The sequence below is a fragment of the Myxine glutinosa genome, chromosome 14 (genome assembly GCF_964187855.1).
Source record: "Myxine glutinosa chromosome 14, kmMyxGlut1.1, whole genome shotgun sequence".
NCBI lineage: Eukaryota > Metazoa > Chordata > Myxini > Myxiniformes > Myxinidae > Myxine > Myxine glutinosa.
This window is the reverse complement of record NC_136274.1, coordinates 30,717,838-30,740,966: the sequence shown is the minus strand read 5'-3', so window position 1 is coordinate 30,740,966 and position 23,129 is coordinate 30,717,838. Positions and strand designations below refer to the sequence as shown.

The window sequence follows — 23,129 nt, the reverse complement described above, 5'->3', positions numbered from 1 at the left end:
GGGCCCGCCCCCGACGTGGGTCCTGACCTGGCGGGCATGGTCCGGAGGCTGGTGGACCAGCGCCTGGCAGGACCTGGACCATGGCAGGCGGCCCCGGAGGTGGCCCGCGGTGGACCACGAGCGGGTAATCCAATTCGGACCTACAGGGGGGGGAATTTGGAATTCCGGAGGCAAGCACCTTATCAGGTGAGGTGCTATACCTGCAACCGCCTGGGTCACCTGGCGCGGCACTGTCGAAACGCGCGCCGGGATGATCCCCGGCAGTTGAGGTCCTCAACTCCGCCCAGGGGGGAGCGGGTTAGCCGACCCCAGACACCCCCCCGCCAGACCCCGGGAAACTAGAAGGTGTCGGGCACGTAGGGCGGTGTTCGGCAGCAGAGGATGGAGGAGAGCCCTCATTGACGCGACAGGTCATTTATTGTGGCCAAATTGGAACCGGTAGCCTGACAATTAGATGCAAAATTGCCGGCGTGGGGGTAGACGCCGTCGTGGACACAGGAGCTAGCGCCACGATCATCAGCCCTGTGGTCCTTGATTCGAGCGCAGGTGGCTGGGATAAGATCCAGCGCCTGCAAAATTATAGTTTGCAGCTTGCTACCGGGGTAACGGCCCCGATCATAGGGCGTGGTTCTGTGACCCTCAAGTTAGGGTCGGTAAGGAGGGAGATAGATGTTTGGGTGGCGGAGGTGTGCGACCCATGTTTAATAGGGTTGGACCTGTTGACTGCCAGCGGTTGTAAAATCGACTTGTGCCGGGGGATCCTGCAGGTGGGAGTAGAAGAGCTGCCGTTAGGGGGAGTGAGCACGGCCGAGAGAGCGGAGCTGGAGGCTTCCGAGGCCGTGACCATCCCCCCCAGGGCCGAGGCGATAGTGCCGGCCCGGTGGGCAGCTCGCCCAACATGGCAGGAGTCCTGCGGCCTGGTCGAACCGGTGGCAGCGCAGTCCATACCGGGTTTAATCGTGGGCCGCACCCTTGTAAAAACGGACGGACCGGTAGTGGCCGTCCGAGTAGTAAATATGAGTACAGAACCACGCACTATAGTAAGGGGCACGAGGGTAGCTGGCTGCACCCCAGTTGAGGAAGTCGCGACAGTGAGGGGCGAGAACGTCCAGCCGAGCCGACCCCGGGGGGAGCCTTCAATAACAAGTAGGAATTGGCCCGATCCCATTTGCGAGATGGTAAATCGTAGTAGCGTAGAGTTGGGAGGTACCCAGAGGGAGGCCTTACACAAACTGGTTGGGTCCCATTTGGACCTCTTCTCCCTGTCCACCGAGGATATTGGACGTACGGGCCTGGTGAAACATCAGATCCACACCGGTGAGGCCCGGCCTATTCGTCAGGCCGCCCGACGGCTCCCTTGGAGCAAGAGGGCGGAAGCTGACGAGCAGGTTGCAAAAATGCTCGACGCAGGTGTGATCGAGCCCTCGGGAAGTCCTTGGATGTCACCTGTTGTGCTGGTCAAAAAGAAGGATGGGACCACGCGGTTCTGCGTGGACTATCGCCAGCTAAACAACGTGACACTCAAGGACTCATATCCCCTGCCAAGGATTGATGACACCCTCGATGCCGTTGCGGGCTCAAATTGGTTCACAACTTTGGACCTCAAGAGTGGGTATTGGCAGGTGGAGATGGATAGGGCAGGGAAGGAGAAAACGGCATTTTCCACAGGTAAGGGACTGTATCAGTTTACTGTGATGCCGTTTGGTTTGTGTAACGCCCCCGCCACCTTTGAGAGATTGATGGAGCATGTACTAGGCGGCATGCCATGGCAGTCATGCCTGGTGTACCTGGATGACGTCCTGGTACATGCCCAAACGTTCCCCCAGGCACTAGCTAATTTGGACCAGGTGTTCGGGTGCCTCAGACAGGCAGGGTTGAAGCTGAACCCGAGTAAGTGCACTTTGTTTGCAAGAGAGGTGGCCTATCTAGGTCACGTGATTGGCCGCGAGGGGGTAAAAACAGACCCAGACAAAATTAAAGCGGTAGAGGAGTGGCCCGCACCACGTACCATCAAAGAGGTGCGGGGATTTTTGGGACTCTGCTCCTACTACCGGCGCTTTGTGGCGAAATTTGCGGAGTTGGCCCGTCCCCTCCACCGGCTTACGGAGAAGGGGACGCGATTTAATTGGACACGGGAGTGCCACGAGGCCTTCCAAAAATTGAAGGGGTGTCTAACATCCGCACCCCTTCTAGCTTACCCCACTAGTGACGGGACATTTACCCTGGACACGGATGCGAGCCAGGAAGGATTGGGCGCAGTTTTGTCTCAGACACAGGAGGGCGTGGAGAGAGTGATTGGTTATTATAGTCGGGCCTTAAGTAGGCCCGAGAGAAATTATTGCGTCACTCGCAAAGAGTTATTGGCTATGCTGGCTGCCATGAACCATTTCCACCCGTACTTGTACGGGCGGAAATTTTTGGTTAGAACTGACCATTCCTCCTTGCAATGGCTCCTTCGGTTCAAGGAACCGGAGGGCCAAATTGCAAGGTGGTTGGAAAAGTTGCAGCAGTACGATTTTGATGTGGCCCATAGGGCCGGGAAGGCCCATGGTAATGCGGACGCACTCTCTCGGCGTCCTTGTCTGGGGGAAAACTGTAAATTTTGTGCGAGACACGAGGAGAGGGAGCAATTGGGCGATTCCGCCCCGATTCTCGTCGTCCGGGCAACCCGGGTGAGAGGGCCAATTTTGCCACTAACCGCGGACGAGGAATTTGGAGAGTTGGCTTGGAGCACGGCCCAGCAGGAGGATCCTGTTCTGGGGCCGGTGTTCCAATGGGTCAAATTGGGGCAAAGACCAAAGGGGGAAGAGGTCACCCCCCTCGGGGCGCAGACAAAGGCATATTGGGCTCAGTGGCAGACCCTGGAATTGAAAGGCAACATCTTGTATCGCAAGTGGGTGGAGGTTCCCTCTGATCGAACTTCCTGGCTGGTGATAGTCCCTGACAAATTCAAGAACGTCATATTGCAACAGGTGCATGGTACCCGCTCCGGCGGCCATTTGGGCAGGACAAAGACAATATCTCGGGTCCGCCGGAGGTTCTATTGGGTGAATATGGGGCGCGACATACAGGACTGGTGTCGGAGATGCGACGCCTGTTCTGCCAAAAAGGGACCAGCACGGAGGATGAGGGCCCCCCTTCAATTACATCAGGTGGGGGCCCCCCTTGAGCGGGTGGCTATGGATATTCTAGGACCGCTGCCCCGCACCCGCCAAGGTAATAAGTATATCCTCGTTGTGATGGACTATTTCACCAAGTGGCCGGAGGCCTACGCCCTCCCCAACCAAGAAGCAGGGGTGGTAGCGCAGGCCTTCGTGGAAGGATTTGTGTGCCGGCATGGGATTCCACAGGAGTTGCACACCGACCAGGGACGAAATTTTGAGAGCAAATTGCTAAAAGATGTGTGCAGTCTCCTGTCAATTCGGAAAACCAGAACAACGCCTTTAAGACCTCAATCTGACGGGATGGTGGAAAGATTCAACCGAACTTTAATCCAACAACTGGCACTGTTCACCACCACCCGTCAGGATGACTGGGACGAACATCTCCCTTACTTGCTCATGGCCTACCGAACCAGCCAGCACGGGGCCACCGCATGCAGTCCAGCGTTGCTTATGTATGGGCGGGAGTTACGGGCTCCCGCCGACTTGCTATGCGGTCCCGTGCCAGACACAGTGGTTAACCCGCCGAGGGAGGGGTACGCACGTCACCTAGAGGAAGGCATGGAGCTAGTCCATGCCTTCGCCCGCCGCCAACTCCATCTGGCGGGGGAAAAGATGAAGCGCAGGTACGACGACCGGAGCCAGGGGAGTCAATACGCTCCGGGGATGAAGATTTGGTTCTTTAATCCCCGGAGGCGGAAGGGAAGGTGCCCAAAACTCACCTCCCCCTGGCAAGGCCCAGGAGTCGTCCTGTCGCAAATCTGTGACGTGGTCTTTAAGATCAAAATGGGGCCACGAGCCCTCCCTCGGATCGTCCACGCCGACCGGATAAGACCTTACACCGGCGAGCAGGCGCCCCCGTGGATCGCCTCGGCTTTAGATGCCGAGGCGGGACCCAGTACCTCTGAATAAGGGGGGCTTATTAGTGCCAGAGGACTGGGGGATTGAGGAGCGATAGGCCCGGTGGGAGAGGGTGGCATCCCTGCCACCTTTCCCATGTGTGGGGCAAATGCGCAATAGCTTATGGGGTGTATGGCAGTGAAAACTAGCCCGGGTGGGTTAGGATATTGTGTGTAGGGATCTAGAAGATGACGTTAGGTAACGTTAAGATTAGTTAGTGACTGATACCTGTAGTGGGGACGCAGGTAGATTAGTATGGATGATAATGACGAGGGAGCGCAATAGTTTAAAGGGACGACTGGGAAGCGCAAGTTTCAGAAGGGAGTAGTTAGCTGAGATGATGCCGTGTGTGTGAGGATTGAACAGGTGTGATTGCACAGGTGTGCAACTGGACAGGTGTGTGGAGCAGTGTATGAGTAGTGAGTGTGTGGATCAGCGCGAATGCGCTTGGGGAGAGAAGGGTGCAGGTGGCACCAGGTGTGAGAGCACAGGTGTGCAGGTACAGGTGTGTGGAGAGAGTTGGAGTAAGTGGTACGGAGTGGTGTGCATGGTGCGAAGGTGTGGATGGGGGAAGAGTGGACCCCTTTCACGAGCACCCGGGGCGGGTAGTGTAAGTGTTAGGTAGAGGGTGCAGGTAAATTGTGGTTGGATATTGGCATTTGTGGTGCGGTTGCAGAATGGTGTTGTGAATGGGTGCATTAGTGTTGTGGAAATGGCTGGGCGTGTAGCCTGTTAGTGTGTGTAGTTGGTTGGGCACTCCACCACTGTGAGGATGTCGGCCAGGTGAGGCCGCAGGTGGGCTCTGGGAGCCGGTAGTTGTGAGTGGGTACCTGAGGATCCCGGGTGTGGATCGGGCAGCCCAGTGCCAGAGAGGGCACGGAGTGGGGAGAGAGCCAGAGGGCCTTCCCCAGGTAGTTAGGTTAGGGTGAGGAGCAGGTAAGCTCGGAGGCAACTGCAGTGGTGGAGGTGTGCAGGTGGGTAGACCCACTGGGAGAGGTACACGCCACAGCCCAGAAATTGTGCGAGGGCACCGGGAGATGAATCGGGGGAGTGAGACCCCAAATTGAAGAGCACCACAGTTTGGCCAATGGGAATTGGTTTTTAGAACCCATAGTGTAAGAGGGCCAATGGTTTGGCCGGAGAAAGACCCCGGGTAGTGTAAAGTTGTTAAAGTCATTTAGGAGATAGTTAGGATTGATGAACCTGTCGCACCATACGCAGCCACTTACCTGTGGTGATGATGATGACTCCACACCTGTGTTTTCTTTGTTTTGTTGCAGGAGATGAATCGCTGTGTGGATTTGTGAGACGCATCACGACGTGGATGAGACATTGGGGTGATTCCATCTCTCCCTCCCTAGGAGGGACTGATGATGAATTGGTGATGGCAAATTATGATGTTGAGTTGGAGATGGCAAATTTTGATGAGAGTTGAAAATGGCAAATTTGATTGGTTAGGAGGGAGAGAAGACGAATTTGGTATATGGGAGGAACGGGGAAGACAGTAGGGATGTTTGTCGATTTGTAAAGTAGATGTTTATGGGTAGTGTTGTGTTTTGTGGATACAGTAAGGGGTAAGGGAGGGGCCATGTAGGTTACCTGGTGGGGGGGGGGGGCGTACGATAGGAACGTACCTGTCTCACCTGGTTCCCATGTGCCCCCAGTGTGCATCACCTTGCATTGCGTGCACTTTTGCGCCCTTACCACCTTGCTCACTTGTCTTGTTTTTGTCTCCCACCTCCGAGGATCTGGCTTTGGGGTAGAGAGAGAGGAGAGAGAGGTGCTGGCGACGCAGTTGTGGGCCTGCACTTTCGCTGCTTGCTGCCGGGATCGATACACCATATGGACCGCAATGTTTGTGGCCACCCACAATGGACCGCAGTTCGTTTGCGGCCAAGCACCACCCGGGGATGGACCTATGGATCAACGTGGCACCTATGCCATACAGGTGAACCACTAATAGTTAATACCACCAAGTGCACCACAAGAAGAGCAAGAGACACCTGCAGGGTTAGGGGTTGTTGAAGTTATTTTTATTCCAATGAACAATGGTCTGCACCGATTGGTGGTGGGGTGGTGCTTTTGATGCGCGGGAAGGGTGCTCTGCACGTTATTAAAGGCCGTCGGCCACAGAGCACTCGTGGGTTGGTGTATCGATGTTGGCAAGCGCGCTCTCTCTATGCATAACATCTGCATGTGTTCCTCCAAAGACAGGTCCTGGATCGTAGTGTAAATATCAGCGTAGTCTTGTAAATAATGCTCCCTACCGGCTGTATGTTTAGTTTGAGGATTCTTTCCGGATTCGGTTATCCTGTGGGTGTGTTTCTGAGAGGAGAAGGGTGCAACGTCGCAGGGGGACATATTTACTCATTTGTGAATATCTATAAAACTGTCGCACTCAGGGTAGAGTTAATAGTAGAGGGAACTACATTGCGTGCCACACTAAAGTAGGTAAAAATTTATCGGGTCGGGACGCCCCGAGGGTAGAGAAGGGTGCAATGTTGCGAATATGGAATTTGACCTCCATATCCGCTTGTAAATATTCCCCTATCTTCTCCGATACTCCCCAACTCTCCCCTTACCCCATTCCCTAGTCCCATTGTCTGTAAACAACACCCATTAGAGCCGATCTTCCCCTTCATTCCCCCATTAAATGTCGTGCCCAGGTCCCCCGCACCACACGTAGACAATTATAGGACATCTTGCTAGTTATTCTTAATCTATGTCAGTTAAGGACTTGTTTCCATTAATTATGACTCTTCGTTGCACCAGAATGTGATGATATGGCACCAGTAGGAGTTTAGGACCTTCCCATACCTCCCCGCATCTCTTCCCATCATCTCAAGCTCCAACAACAACCACAACAACAGCGGCTTTGCGTCCTCACTCCGGCTCGGTTGGCCGCCATTGAACCTGTGCTCGACGGGGTTACCCAGAAGGGGGCTCCCTGTCGGCCCCTCGTCAAGGGCGGAGCCGGTAACCCCCGCACCCAATGAGAAGCCATGGGCCGATGCCATATGGGGCGGAGCTAACGAGCGAGGGCGTGACTCCCCGCCGGATATACGCGGCCCCGCGCCGGACGTGACGTTAGAGATGCGCCCCGAGCTTGGAAGGACAAGACGCCACCCTCCCGAGCGCTGAGCGACCTCCCCGGCATCTCCACCAAAGTCGCGACCCACGAGCGCTGAGCGACCTCCCCGGCATCTCCACCAAAGTCGCGACCCACGAGCGCTGAGCGACCTCCCCGCATCTGCTGGACACCACCGTACGCGATTCTGTCCCTGAGCCAGGTGCACCTGAGCCATCGACTGCCGCTTTCCTGGCCATCAAACCCCGTGTGAGTGAGCCTTGTCCCGTTTATCTGTGGTCTGTCTAGGGTTAATATAAGAGTGTGTTTAAGTGCCCACCTTCCTATGTTTCCCTCTTGTCCTTGTAATCTAACCTTTTTCCGTACGAATATACTTGAGAACTGAACCCCTGGTGTCGTATTGTGTCATTATAACCCAGCCGGGTGTCTTCTCTTTCCTATTGAGCCAGCGTAGCGCGATTAGTCAACATTCGGGCACAATCGGTTAACTTGTACGGATACGGCGGCCATCCCGCTCGGCCCACCATACCATCAAAGTCGTATCTGTAACAATATATATATATATATATATATATATATATATGTATATATGTATGTATATATATGTATATATGTATGTATATATATGTATGTATGTATGTATATATATGTATGTATATATGTATATATATGTATGTATATATGTATGTATATATATGTATATATGTATGTATATATGTATGTATATATGTATATATATATATGTATATATATGTATATATATATATGTATATATATGTGTATATATATATATGTATATATATGTATGTATATATATATATATATATATTAATATGTGTTGCATTTATTTAATTTTGTAGGAACAACTGATTGGTAAAAGTATCAAAATGTGCTGGTAGTGAAAGGAATCGAGCAAAACGTTTCCGGATATAGATAGTATCATCATACATATTCTGGACTCTGCAGCCACTTTGAGAACCATAAGCTGCAGGAGCTACAACAAATGTGCTGAAAGACACACTTTTGGGAGACACACTTTTGGGCCTTCTGGGTCTTCTTGGCCTTTTGGGTCATCTGCGTTTTTTGGGTCTTTTTGGTCCTTGGGGACTTTTGGGTCATCTGGGTCTCTTGGGTCATCAAGGACTTTTGGGTTTTTTGGGGTCATCTGGGTCTTTTGGGTTCTCGGGGACTTTTGGGTGATTTGGGCCCTCGGGGACTTTTGGGTCATCTGGGTGTTTTGGGTCCTTGGGGACCTTTGGGACCTCAGGATCTTGGGATCCTTTGGTTTTCAAGTGTTACAGGGTCTTCCAAGGTCTAAAGGGTCTCAGCAGTGTAAAGGGTTAAAAGGTACAATTGAATAGTACGTAATTAATTAATAGACATCAAAAAGTATGCAACACACACACTAAAGGTGCATGGAGGTTATAGGCTATGAGCCAAGGGGGTTGGTCGGTACCATACAGATGGAGTAAGGCTCATTGTGATTTTTAGCAAGATATATGTCCCTAGATATGAAAAAAAAGTGATAGCAGTGTATAACTCTCGGCCATCTCTGTGTTATCACCCGAAATATTATTATACGCCTGCTTCGCTTCGCCAAAAAATGTGATATTTGCTAAAATTGGAATAAATATGTTTTTAAGGACCACAGAGTGCCAATAATTTGCATACTGGATGCCAACTAATATAGTAATAGAAATATAGAACATTTGTGGGGGTTATTTATCAGAATATTGATATAATGACAAAAAATATGTTAAATTTAGTGAAAAAGTGGTCGAAATCGCTTCGAGTTCAGAATTCACATTGTACATTTTTGTCAATATTTCAAAAATGAAAACTCCCAGAGTAACATTTGACCCCTCAAAATCTTCGCAAGGAACCACTGCATTGGAATATATCATTACTTTGTAATATGGTGGTTGTTTGGGGCACATATTTTGGCAAAGTTCAAAATATGTTCAACCATACCCCCTAATTTTGATATTTTGGAACGAAACATAGCTTTTGAACATTTTAGGTTTATTCGTCTACTACTTTTGGTATCTCAGTGTAATTTTTGGTATTAGCTAGTATCCTAAAGTAGGTTTGTAACATCAGCTACATTATATTTCACAATGCATGCAAACTTGCTCCACACTCTAGGTTTATCATGATCTCTCGAACAAATACGATCTCGATCTCGGCACTCTGTGGTCCTTAAAAACATATTTATTCCAATTTTAGCAAATATCACATTTTTTGGCGAAGCGAAGCAGGCGTATAATAATATTTCGGGTGATAACGCAGAGATGGCCGAGAGTTATACACTGCTATCACTTTTTTTTCATATCTAGGGACATATATCTTGCTAAAAATCACAATGAGCCTTACTCCATCTGTATGGTACCGACCGGTCAATTTGGGGGGTCTGGCTCATAGCCTATTATGTTTTCACCCCTGTCTGTCTGTCGGTTTGGCTGTCCGTTTGTTTGTAAACAAAATATCTCAGAAAGTTGTGGACGGATTCAGACAAAATTTGGCAGAGATGTAGCATATGTGACGAGGACGAAATGATTACATTTTGATGAAGATCCGGATCCGGCTACGAGAATTTTTAAAATGATTCTTCACCATTGGGAGATTTAGGGCCAAACACGGTACATAGCAGGATATCTCAAAAAGTTGTGGACGGATGATTTTGATTAAATGTGATTCTTTATTGTGATTTTCTGGTCCACTCGGGGATACAAAACGTAAAGTGTTCACCTGGTGGAGGTATGCTCTGCACTGAGTGCCATTCCTGTTAATTTTTGAGATTTATTGATTGATTTGAGTGGACTTCCTTCATTTTCATGACCGTTTTGAAATTCGTTTCAGTTTATTGTGTAGAAGCCGTACTCAAGATCGTTGGCCTGGGTCCCACGTGTTACTTCACTTCCGGCTGGAACGTGTGAGTAACATTTTAGTCTTAAATAATCAAGTAATTTATAAACAAATGAATGAAGGGCGAGGAAAGGGTGACAGATGTAAATTTGCCTCTACTATGGATATCTTATCTCGATGTGAGCCGTGGGATAAACAAAGTAACGGTTCGGATTTGGGGAATAAGAGTAACTGCGCGATGTCCGAACTCGTATCTCCTGTTTCAAACAGTGTTTGTCTTGTTCAGCTTTGACTTCCTGGTGACCCTTTCTGCCCTGCTTGGACTCTCGGTCTGTCTCCTCGACGTCCGTTCATTTTACTTCATTGTGACCCTGCGTCCACTTCGTCTACTACGGTATGGCCACAGCCTTTCATTATCCTATATTCTGCTGCATTAACCCATTTATCCCCTCTTCTTCTTCTTCTTCTTCAACTTCTACCACCCATTGGCTTTGATTTATTTCCTCTTCTCTGTCTTTTATTTATATTTTCAGGATTTTCAAAGTGAAGAAACGCTTCCGTGAGGTTCTGGGGACTATGTTTGAGCTCTTTCCTCGCATGGCAAGGTGCAAATAATATTGTGCTGGTCTTGGCCCTCGCCACCAGGTGGTTAGAGATGTGAAGTCTCAGCGTTCGTTAATTTGAGCACACGCGGTTAAAACCTCATGACCACGGAGAATTTGGGTTGTCCACGGAGAGGCAGGTAACCTGCAGCCTGGTCTACGGGTTATCTGCCAATTCTCTGTGCACTATGGAGTTCCCAATGACCACATACAGGTTCTGATTTAAAACAAATGGGCCGTGGAAGGAGAAAAACACGGCCACCAGCGGTTTAAATAATTAATCGAAACACATTACCTCATTTGGGGAACACCAGAACACACACACACACACACACACACACACACACACACACACACACACACACACGCTCATACACACATATACAGTGCATTCAGAAAGTATTCAGACCCCTTCCACATTTTGTTATGTTGCAGCCTTATGCTGAAATCGTTTAAATTCATTTTTTACCTTATCAATCTACACTCAATACCCCATAATAACAAAGAGAAAACAGGATTTTAGAAAGTTTTGTAAATTTATTAAAAAGAAAAAACTGAAATATCACATTGACATAAGTATTCATACCCTTTGCTATGACACTTGAAATTTAGCTCAGGTGCCTCCCATTTCTCTCGATCATCTTTGAGATGTTGCTACACCTTGAATGGAGTCCACCTGTGGTAAATTCAATTGATTGGACATGATTTGGAAAGGCACACACCTGTCTATATAAGGTCTCACAGCTGACGATGCACATCAGCAAAAAACAAGCCCTAAGGTCGAAGGAACTGCCTGCAGAGCTCAGAGACAGGATTGTGTCGAGGCACAGATCTGGGGAAGCCTACAAAATATATTCTGCTGCATTGAAGGTTCCCAAGAGCGCAGTGGCCTCCATAATTCTTAAATGGAATAGGTTTGGAACAACCAGGACTCTTCCTCGAGCTGCCCGCCCGGCCAAACTGAGCAATCGGGGGAGAAGGGCCTTGGTAAGAGACGTGACCAAGAACCCGATGGTCACTCTGGCTGAACGCCAGAAATCCTGTGTGGAGATGGGAGGAACTTCCAGAAGGACAACCATCACTGCAACACTCCACCGATCTGGGATTTGTGGCAGAGTGGCCAGACGGAAGCCTCTCCTCAGTGAAAGACTCGTGAAAGCCCGCTCAGAGTTTGCAAAAAAGCACCTAAAGGACTCTCAGACTGAGAAACAAGATTCTGTGGTCTGATGAAACCAAGATTGAACTGTTTGGCAGGGATGGTGGTAGTTTTCTGAGGATCACGTAGCAGCACTGATTGGCAGGGATGGTGGTAGTTTTCTGAGGATCACGTAGCAGCACTGATTGGCAGGGATGGTGGTGGTTTTCCGATCACGCATCTGCCTTGTTCCCCGTGTGACGGGGTCCCTTATCTGATCATGTCGCGACCTTTCGCACAGTTTGCCCATGCTGTGAGTAGAGCGGAGAAGTACAAATAGACAGATTGCACATGGGGGATTGGTGCACAATGTATGGAGGAGGGAAATGGGGCTTTAGAAACAGATACCTGGGCGGCAAAGACAAGACCTCGCCAAAAATTACTCGACACTATCTCTTTAATTACATCATGCTTAGGCTACCATGCACGTTGAAATAACTATTCTAAACTATGCCCCACTAAACCCTTCCACCAGGTCTGTAACAATATGAAGGAAAAGACTTGGAGATATGGAAATTTGAAGGTTTTCAGGATGTAAATGTTCAGGAAGTGTACGAAGTACTCCAGTTTGAATGCCATTTCCCTTTTCCATATTTGCCTGTTCCCTGCCTGCAGTTTAGCTCTGACACTCATGGTATTTTACTACTCCTTTGGCATTGTTGGCATGGAGTTCTTCGCTGGAGTTCTTTACCCTGGATGTTGCAAGTGAGTGCAGGATATCCGCCATCGTTTGCGTTCGGTAGGCAGCTGTCACTATATATGTTTGAGAGCATCGAGTTCACCACCTCGTAATTCCACTGATCATTCTATTGGTTGATATTCTTTGTGTTTGTCCAAGCACATGTGCACCGATATCCTTGGAATTCATATTGAAGTATGTGGACGAGTTCATCAATGCGTGTGCCGTCCTTCGGATGGACATTTAAATTAGGCGTCACGTGTGCCAGCATTGGTTGGTGGACGTTAAAGATCCCACGGTGCCCTTCGTGAAGAGTAGGCGAGCTATGGCCGGCACCCTGAACAAATTCCAAAATCCTGCTCTAACCTACAGAGGGCACTGCATCGGCAGCACTGCTACGCCACAAGCAAATTATGCTACTCGGAGGCATGTGCTGCACATAAACGAAGTCGTAAAGATGCACTGATATATACTTCTGTCTCTGATTCCAGGCAATGTATTTAAATAGTTTTTATAATGTGGACGAACCTCTCTTCGCGCCCTCTCCCCAACCCCTTCATTATCCTGTCCTCCCCTGCAATCGCTCATTAATATCGCTTATTATATGAGCTTACTAATGTCACATTGCTTGTATTGTACCTGAAAATGAGGCCGCCAATTGAAGTCTGTCTGTTTTTCACTTTGTGAGCCTCTGCAGTCGGGATTTGTAGACCTCGTTATTGCTACACCAGCTCCTCTGGAGTTATTGCCTGATTATTAATTAATACTTTATTTTCAGGATAAAGAAATGCAGGGAAATTAACAATTCAATTTTTCTTGGGGGGGGGGGGGGGGAATAAAATATATACGAGGTCAGGAATGCGTGCGGTTTTGAACTGCGCTACTGCAGTTTAGTCACCTTCTTGTAATGCTTAAAGGTGATTACGCCAGACTGTATCTGGAGACTCGCCGATGGCAAGGTGTTCGACCGGTCGGGCTCCTCTCTATCTTTAACTGTGTTGTAAAGTGAGTAATACAAGACTGGTATGTGTACCCTATTTAGTGAGAGTTCTGTTGCTGCGTACTTCAACCCGGTGGTGCGTCCAGGCCCAAAGAATGGTACCGAAATGGGTGGAGGGCTTTTCTTCCTTCATAACTTTGATAACATTCTCAACAGCTTTGGTGAGTGTCTCTTTCTCTTGGTGAGTGTCTCTGTCTGCACATGAGGGATACTTTGGTTGACTGGTCGTAGAATAGCTAGGCTGTTGGTGCCTCACCTTGCGTGGCCTGTTTGGTAGACATATGGGATGGGACGTCAGAAGGGAGGGATTGCATATGTGGAACAATATGCACCCATTCCGATTCCTACCATCCCATTATGTCCTTGTAAGTAGCCTGGTGTTGGCTTCGCGGTTAGGGTGCCAGCTTGGGATCCTAAGATATTGGGTTTGAATCCCGGTCGATCGCTGAATTAACGCCAGGGGGGTTGATCATCATCCTTCCGAGGTCGGCAAATTGAGCACCAGTTCACTGGTAATTCCCTGTGTGTCGCAAGAGGCGACTAATAGGGTTGGCGGCAGGAAGTGCATCCGGCTGTAAAACATTGCTTCGAATCTTACGATGCGCAGGGATACGGTGTACCTATTCCAAATCGGGGTACACACCGGGATCATTCATCCCAGCAAGCTGGTACTCAATTTGCTGGTACTCAAAGGATGATAGGCTGAGTCAACCCCCTTGGCGCTAATTCAGCGATCGACCGAGATTCAAACTCAGGATCCTAGGATCCCAGTCCAGCACCCTAACCGCTAAGCCAACACGAGGCTTGATTATAGTATCCAAATTTAGATCTTCACCAAAATCGAATCGATTCATTCTTGTCACACACCAAAACTGTCCCAAGTTTCGTCCGAATCCGTCCGCAACCTTTTGATATATCCTGCTCACAGAAAGACACAGACAGACAAACAGGAGTGAAAACATAACGTCCATCCGCAATCGGTGTCGTAGGTAATAAAGAATTGGCCGATTAATCTAATGCAAAATAAAGGCCTCGTTTAAAAATACTAAATTGAGTAAATCCACCTTCACACAGCCATGCTCCATCACTGGGTTCTCATGATCGGGAGACCGAAGCAGTCTGTTTACTCGAGTAATGTGATGTAAAGTACAATTGACTACATTTGACTCGAACCTTTGTGTGTCGCTTCAACATCTTAATTGCCAGGATAAATTAACAGCAGAAAGCACAACCAAGGCTGTATTTTGATGAGATTTTTTATCATGCCCGACGGCAGCGTGAGCACCACGCAAGTTGAACCCATCCGACGCAGTGCATAAAGACATCCGACATTCCCATTTTCCATTTCCTGGCAAAGAAAAAAAAAAAAAAATCTATTTAAAATCTTAACTTCAGTCATTAAAACTTTGTTCCCTTCCCACGCACATGGCCTTTCCTTGGCTCAGCGGTCCATTGCTACCAAGCGTCTGCCCCACATCGACCATGATACTTGTCCCCTTCTCTGTTTTAAAAAAAAAAATTTTTGTATACAGAATCTAAGCTCGTGTAAGAGCTAGTTCTCAGCCACCACTCTCCAACCTCCTCCACCTTATTGATATCCCACCTCACACAATCTTCCCATCTCAACCACGATCTACCTCTTTCTCCCCTATCTGTTCGCTTTGCCATTCTTTCTTCCCCCATCTGCACCAAATGTCCAGGCCATCTCAGCCGGCATTTCACCAATCTCCCCGTCACGTTCATCTGCACCCCAATCTCTGACCTCAGTTCATCCATCCTCCTCCTATCCACCCTCTTCACTCCTGTAATCCTCCTGACCCGGTTGTTCTCTTCAACGCCAATGGAACGAGGGCAATTGAGACTTGACTCTCAAGTCCCAGTTACAATGGTCGATTATGGATAGGTTAAAACTTAAAAACTTTTGCTTAAGGTCTCCTGTTCCAAGTGTCCTATTTTCCTCATTAACTGATGTTATTTTTGTCCACAGTCACCCTTTTTGGACTAACAGTTGTCAACAACTGGTACATCACTATGGTGGGTTGTGAGGACATCTGGCGTAACCTTTCTGATGGGAGTAGGTGGGGGATGGGGTTTAAAACTATAAACTTACGTTGCGGCTTGAAAACGTTACTCACGTATGATATGTACGTCTCTGCAGGAAGGTGTCGTCTCCCAGACGTCCCGGTGGAGCCGCTTGTACTTCATGATCTTCTATCTCGTCACAATGGTGAAAATAAGCTGTGTGTTTCCAAGTTTGTGATTGGCTGCGCAAAATCCCCCTATGCACAATGGCGCAAAACCTCCTGAAAAATGTGTACTTGTTGCCTTCCCTCTCAAACACCTCCACTTTTTTTTTCTCCCTTTTAGGTTGTCCTAACCATCATTGTGGCCTTTATCCTGGAAGCATTTCTCTTCCGCATGAATTACAACCGACTGAACACATCCGTCGACAGTAAAACGTTCCTTGCACCATTCACACAATTTCACAGCACACGGCTCCTTTAACCACACACGTGTCGGAAAATTGACGTGTGCTGCAGATGGATGGAGATATAAGCTTCGAACAGTGTTTAAAAAATCTATGTTAAAAAAACAAACAAAAAACGGCTTCTCTTTTTATTTATTTTCCTTTCCTCTCTCACCCACCTCTTCCAATTGTTCACCTTTCCTGCAGACGATGAAGGGATTGTGGTGGAGGGGTGTCTCACGGAAGGGGAGATTATGCAGCTGGACTGTCATGGAACATCTTTACCCCATTCAAGTATAAATGAAGATAATGACGTAAGAGATTTTTGTTTAGCCAGGGGAGGGGGGTGGACCACGATGCCTCTATGTTACCCTTAAACCAATCATCCGCATCTCAATGGAATACTGTTCTCCCCTCTGGGTGTGCTCTTGCCTCACACCTAGCTCGGCTTCACGCTGCTGAAACCAAAGCTTTCAGAATCATTGGAATCTCCCGTGATGAAGCTGATTCTGAGGGCCTTTCACTTACTTACCGCAGGCAGTTTGGTGGTTTTTTTGTCTTCTACCGACTCCTCTCCAGCCTAGCTCCCCCAGCTCTCTGTGCTCTGTCCCCCAAATATTCCTGCAGGTCGCACAAGATCTGCCAGTAACCCTCTTCTGGTGAAATTGCCAAAATCAAGACTCTCTGCTCACATTCACTCTTTCATTCCTCTTTTCTCCCGCCTCTGGAACAAACTCCCTCACTCTCTTCAATCCCACTCCTCCCTCCAGGTTTTCAAAACACCTGTTCACCACCATCTCTTATCTTCCCCCATCCAAAACCTTGATCTTTTCTACCCCCGTTAATTCACCCCAGATCCACTTTTTTGAAATACCAACTTCTTTTCTTGGAAGTCCTAGCGCAGTGTCCATGTGTTTTATACCTCACCCCCCCCCCATACCCCCATTCCCATGCCTCCTCCCCCGAAGCCCTCTCCCTCCCACAGATCTCCCGATGTCCCTGTTCTCTGCTGTTGTACTTGTGTGTCTCCCGCTCCCTTTATTGTATGTTTTGTGTGTCCGTTTTTTTTTGTGATTAATGTTAGCTCTTACATGAGCCTCGATCTTGTACACAGAAAAAAAACGGACACACAAAACACTACATGGACTCACATGACCATACAAGGTGGGTATACGGCTGTGTTACAATCACAAGAAAACAATACGGAAATTTAAATTAAGGGGTTTGATGCCAAAAATGTAAACGACAACCTTAATGAATGTTCACTCGGAAGGTTGTGGTACAATGGTACGGTTCCCTCTTAAACGCGGAACGGACCATGCTGGTATGTCCAAAATCACTGGCATAAAATTAAAAACTCCGGTTGCAAGTACAATGAGATTTACTCGTAAGTACAAAGAATTAGGTAACAAAAGGAGCATGGCCTCCTCCCTCTGCTCATATCTGCCAAGTTATTGTTTCGTTGTTGTGGATTCACTCGTTCATTCATTTGTGTGCAGCATATAGATGCTGATTCTCATAATTGCTTGGAGTGTGGCGATGTTGCTGATGCCCCCTGGAGGTGAGAGCAGCGTTTGTAATTTATTCAGGGTGCCGGCAATAACTTCCCAACTCATTGCGAAGGATACTTTGCATCTTTATCATCTACAAACTAGAACAGCACTCGGTAGAGCGCATAACTCCACCAGGCTGAACAGTTTGTCAGACACCCAACCTGTCCACCAGGTTTCGTCCAAATCCGTCAAACTTGTTGAGGTATCGTGCTATATATCGTTTTTGGGCCCATCTCTCAATGGTGGAGAATCGCTATAAAATATTTCAGATCCGGATCTTCACCAAAATCTAATGAATTAGTTCTCGTCACATACCCAAACTGTCCAGCAAGTTTTGTCCGAATCTGTCCACAACGTTTTTGACATGTCGTGCACAGACAAACAGGCGGTGGTGAAAACATAACCTCTACCCACCTTATGTGGCGGAGGTAATGACCATTGTTGGTAGAGGGATTCTCCAGCTTCACGTCTTTCCGATGGAAGGCGAATGCATTCATGCATCACCTGCCATGCAAAACACCAGGGTGACGGTTTATAGCTGAGGTCTAGATTCAAACCCAGCTCTCGTGTGGATGATTGGCACAGCTCATCTTGTTTTTTTTCCATTTGCAAACACTGGCAGGTTTAGTATTGAAAAGTCCAGATTATACGCACAGCTCAAGGCTCGCCCAATGTACCGTTGGAAGCAAAGGTCAGGCAATGTGACCTGAAGGGACAGACAGACTCGAGTTCAGCATGGCACAACGTCATTGGAGCAAAGGGGTGGGGTGAACATAGGCAAACACGTGACACCAGGACTGTATTTTTGTACATGATGAAGTGGAGCTCAGCACAGACAAATGGGCAGAGCCGGGTGTCGTTCAGTCAGAAGGATACATCTGAACGCCACTTCTTTTCTCAAACTTGACGAATCCGGACCCGTGAATAAATTTGCTTTCATTTGTCAGGATCCATCTCACCCAAGAGATCGTTTAATCGTGGACTCCACTGTGTTTACTGTGACTCGGGCCCTGACTCCTTGCTCCTCCCTCCCAACCCAATTACCCTGACCTGCAGGGCGTCATCTTGTTCCGTGGGCAGCGGAACAGGACCAAGAGCGATCTCAGCATAAAGATGTACAAGAACGAGATTCAGGTGCTGACGGAACATCATTAGAATTTGCTATTTTGGTTCGAAAAGGATGTCCAATTTCCAGAAAGGAATTTAATAATGGAATTGATGGAGTGTTGTTACTTTTCTGTTCTCATCGACTTTGAACTCATCGGTGCATGTACGTGTGTGCACCTCAGGAGTGGTACAGCGATTACAGCCGTTTACAGCTGCTACATGGTGGACCGAACACTCCACACATGACTTCAGGGCCGGTCACTGGATAGCGACGGCGTAAGACGAGCCACCTGCTGCATGTTTGTGTGAGACACAGGTCTGCACCAAACCACCGGCTGCCTCGTCATCACCACAGCCCAAGAAAATGGCTTCTGCCTGCGAGATATCTCGACCGCTCTCGACATCCGGCTGTGGCGTAAGACCAGAGAGAGGTGAAAGATGTTCAATGTTCAGTACATTTCATAACAGAAGCCCGGGAGGACTGATTTTGAGTGTCAATGGGGGTTTCTGGATGTTCCGTCATGAAAATGGGTTCTGGTTTTCGGGCAACAAATGTGGCAACTTCTTATTATTTTTTTTAAAATCAATCTTGCTGAATTTTAGTTTACACTTTATTTTCCCACTTTATTCAGCTGCTCATCTTCATCTCTTTTAACTATACTTCCGTTCAACCACTCCATCTTGTTTTCCTTAACAATACTTTACCTCTCCACCGATGGACAGATGGAGATTGAGTTTTTAAAATCCAATCGCAATGGATGGTTTTCTTTTACCAGCTGTTTGTCACTTCGGACCATTATCTACCTGCCATTGACGTAGTTGAGGTGTAATGAAACCAGATATCCATTTGTTTTTAATTTTTTTATTTATAATTGTACTCTTTCTAAAGCAAGATATTCAGAGCTGAGCCGACGCTCGGCTGCCACCCAGTAAAGGTGTCAAAGGTCATGCAGCAGATTGGTGCGGCGCACCACCTTGTACGTGCATATGTGGGATTACTGATGACCCCGTGTACTTATGGTGCACATTCCCATTCCTTTGATCCCATTGTGACTCCTGAAATTCAAGGACTTCAACTGTTTAACTGAGCTGTGCAGCCAAAGTGATTGGAAAACAAAATCCTTGGGTTTTCTTGTTCTCGCTTTGAGTAAATTTGTCGACACTTGATAATAATATAACCAGATTGTGCCAAAAACCCAGTTTCAACAATTACTTTTTTCTCATGTTTGCCAAAAGAAAAACATGTTGGAGCACTGCTAGGTCGAGGTCAAGATTCGCTGGGTTGCGATCGCCATCAGTCACTTGAATGGCGGCGAGGGAAGGCCACGCACGTACTTAAAGCGAACAAATGCAGCCATGCACGAACCTGTCCATCGAAGTCGAGAATGGGCGTCGGCCTGAAAGGTACTACCAATGAGCCACCGTTGAGGGCTCTGTGTGGTGGAGGCTTCGAGGTGACACACACCAATGATTTATGCTAATCCAAGATCATTGTTTCGAACAGGTGGCACGATCATGAATGGTGGCAGACTAAAGGAATTTCGCAATACTGTACTTACTTAATCCAGAGCAATTCCGCCGAGGCCGTTTATTCCTGATACGTGAAACACCCTGCAACCCATGCCTGCAGAAAAGACTTTTTGGAACGCCGGCCACATTTTCCAACCTAACTTTGCTTAACCATTATCCATGGGTAGGTGTTCCCACGATGAAAGTTTAGTGTCAATTGCTCAAGCGGTTGCGGAGAAAACAAATTTAAAGGTGAAAAACATAATGTCTCCGGCGACTTCGTCGATGGAGAAAGTGAAAGCCTCGGCCGATGGCATTGGTTCATAAAATCACATTTTATTAATGTACCTAATACGATTAACTATTCCAATATTCTTTAAAATATACTCTGGGGTTGTTTTGCCTGCTTTGTTTAGGTTTGATCAGACTTTTGCGAGTTTGCGTATTTCTACTACCTTTGCCTTCAAGTTGTTGTTTTTTATTGAAAAGGTCATGATAATATTCAGAGCTGACAGCCTAGCGGTATGTGCACCTGCCTTTGAGCTGTCTAGCCTAGGTTTGAATCTAAACCCAACTATAAACTTTCACCCTGGCGTTTCACATATAGGGTGCGGCAGCAATGCGTGAGCCGTCCCTCGGATGGTTGCTAAGCCGGAGGAACAGTCTACCAGCATTGGGTCGTTGGCGGACGTTAGATTCCACGGTGTCTTTTAAGTTATTGCCATCAGGCCTGGCCAGCCAGTTCTTATCCAAGAAACGAGCAAGATTTGGGCCAAAAGCAATCCCAAGGCGACCGCACAAGATGGGAATGGTTGAGCCGGTTAAAACAGCAAAAGCAAAGCTGTGTTTTAGGGGTGGGTTATGAATGATCATTTTAAAAGAATAAGTAACCTTTTATTCCGATGGATTAGCCAATATGATGGATATTCCTATGTGGAATCCATGGCACAAAGGGTTCCAGCTGTGATTTATGTCAAAGGTGGTCAAGCACCCCTAACACTGGGGTATTCTATTCTTTTTCTATTCTTTTTAACAGACGGGCCGAGTCCATATATCAACAGATATATATTATTTGATAAAATAGTCTTCAGAGAAGGTATTATCTGCTCGATTGTAAAGATTTGCTGATTGGGCAGTTGGTCACCTTTTTGGCCTTCACGTGATCAAATACAAGACCCTCCACCCCTACTTGCTTAAAAAATTAATAAATAAAACTCCAGTAATGTACAGTTGTTGATGGATAGTGGAATTGCGCACCGGTATGTATATTTGATTTCCTGATTAATTACGGTTCTTCAAACCGCGATGCCGCTTGGCTTCCTTCCTGACTCGCTAATACTAATAGTAATAGCTTTACCTGTCTATCTGGAAATGAGACTATCAGGTGAAGCACGATGACGGAATGTTGGTTTTCTTTCTTTTTTCCATCCTAGACATTTTGTATTACTTTCACTCCAAGCAATAACATTTTCTAACGTTTTTAATGATGTTCTGGTTTACTTGTGAAGGATCTAACTTTGTTATGGAAAGTTTCCAAGCTCGCACTTCGTTTATCGTCTTTAATTGTGCAGCACGGGGTTGGGGACCAGGGTCTAAGCTCGTGATTTGCACAGAGGTCCTAGGGTTTGGACGATTTGATCGACGAAGGCTTTTTTGACTTTCTTGTGATTTGGCTTAACTTTTCCGATTGGAGATCGAAATGTCTGCATGAGAATAACCCGAGTGCTCATGCAATGAAATGTTGGAATTGTTTTGCACTTGTAGCTATCTAAATAATGTTTGAATAAACATATATTTCCTTTTATGTCTTGAACGAGCTGCCTGTTTAAGAACTGTCTGGTGTGTGTGTTCGTTTCCCATTAGTGCTCACTTTCACGTACCTGCACTTGGAAAGCATGCTGAACATTCAGAATATGACATGAGATGAAGCCTTCCTCCAGTGTTCTGAAAGAGTCTGGCTGGTTTTACATTTAAGATTCTTATAGATAGTGAATAGCAAGCATTTTGGGAAAGGTATGAACAAAGACTGGTCAAACAAGACTGGTGAAACAACAATCAGACTGGTCAAAGAGGTGGAACATGTCTTTCAATCCTGACAAATCTCACACTCTTACTATGTCTCTCCGAAAAGACCGACTGGACAACCCTCCCATCGAATTTCTGAACAATCCTCTCCAAGAAGTTCTGTCACTCAAGCTTTTGGGTCTCACTGTCTGCCATGATCTTTCCTGGGAAAACCACATTTCCAAGCTGGCCTCCAAAGCCTCTGTCGTGTGAAGTCCTTCCTTGGCACACCTGAGCTTCTCACCACATACAAGGCTTTCGTCCACAGCTCAATGGAATACTGCTCTCCCCTCTGGGCTGGTGCTCCTGCCTCACACCGAGCTCGGCTTCAGGCTGTTGAAACCAAAGCTTTCAGAATCATTGGAATCTCCCGCAATGAAGCTAATTCTGACGGCCTTTCATTCACTCACCAGGTTGGTGGACTTTGTCTTCTACCGACTCCTCTCCGGCCTAGCTCCCCCAGCTCTGTCTGTGCTCTGTCCTCCAAATATTCCTTCAGGTCGCACAATATCTGGCAGCAACCCTCTTCTGGTGAAACTGCCAAAATCAAGACTCTGCTCACCTTCACTCCTTCATTCCTCTTTTCTCCCTCCTCTGGAACAAACTCCCTCACTCTCCAATCTCACTCCTCCCTCCAGGTCTTTAAAACAGCTGTTCACCACCATCCCGATGGCCATCCTCTTGTCCCTTCTCTCTAACTCTATCATGGCCCTGACTTTGTGAAGGTGGGGGTACACCATCATTGAATGAATGATCGTTTTAAGGCCATTTTCCCCGCTAGAGCGGGGGTTAGCCTTGCGGGCCCCATGACAATCATGGTTCCCTGTTTGAGGCAATGTTTTTATGGCCGGATGCCCTTCCTGACGCCAACCCTTGGTCACGCTCTTACGATGCGCAGGGATACGGTGTACCTATTCTAAGCCGGGGTACACACCGTGA

At 47.6% G+C, this 23,129-nt stretch overlaps 1 protein-coding gene across 1 annotated transcript in view; it reads left to right on the top strand.

Moving 5' to 3' along the window:
• The window catches only part of LOC137439566 (two pore channel protein 1), a 62,414-nt gene extending 40,484 nt beyond the window's left edge, over positions 1–21,930 (top strand). The window contains 11 exon segments of the mRNA XM_078768098.1: positions 10,009–10,081; positions 10,301–10,408; positions 10,548–10,619; positions 12,427–12,516; positions 13,533–13,651; positions 15,478–15,524; positions 15,649–15,717; positions 15,858–15,942; positions 16,165–16,271; positions 18,567–18,644; positions 18,800–21,930. Of these exon segments, the coding sequence (XP_078624224.1) occupies positions 10,009–10,081; positions 10,301–10,408; positions 10,548–10,619; positions 12,427–12,516; positions 13,533–13,651; positions 15,478–15,524; positions 15,649–15,717; positions 15,858–15,942; positions 16,165–16,271; positions 18,567–18,644; positions 18,800–18,886 (935 nt within the window). The 3' untranslated portion in view covers positions 18,887–21,930.
• Positions 21,931–23,129: the final 1,199 nt, after the last annotated feature.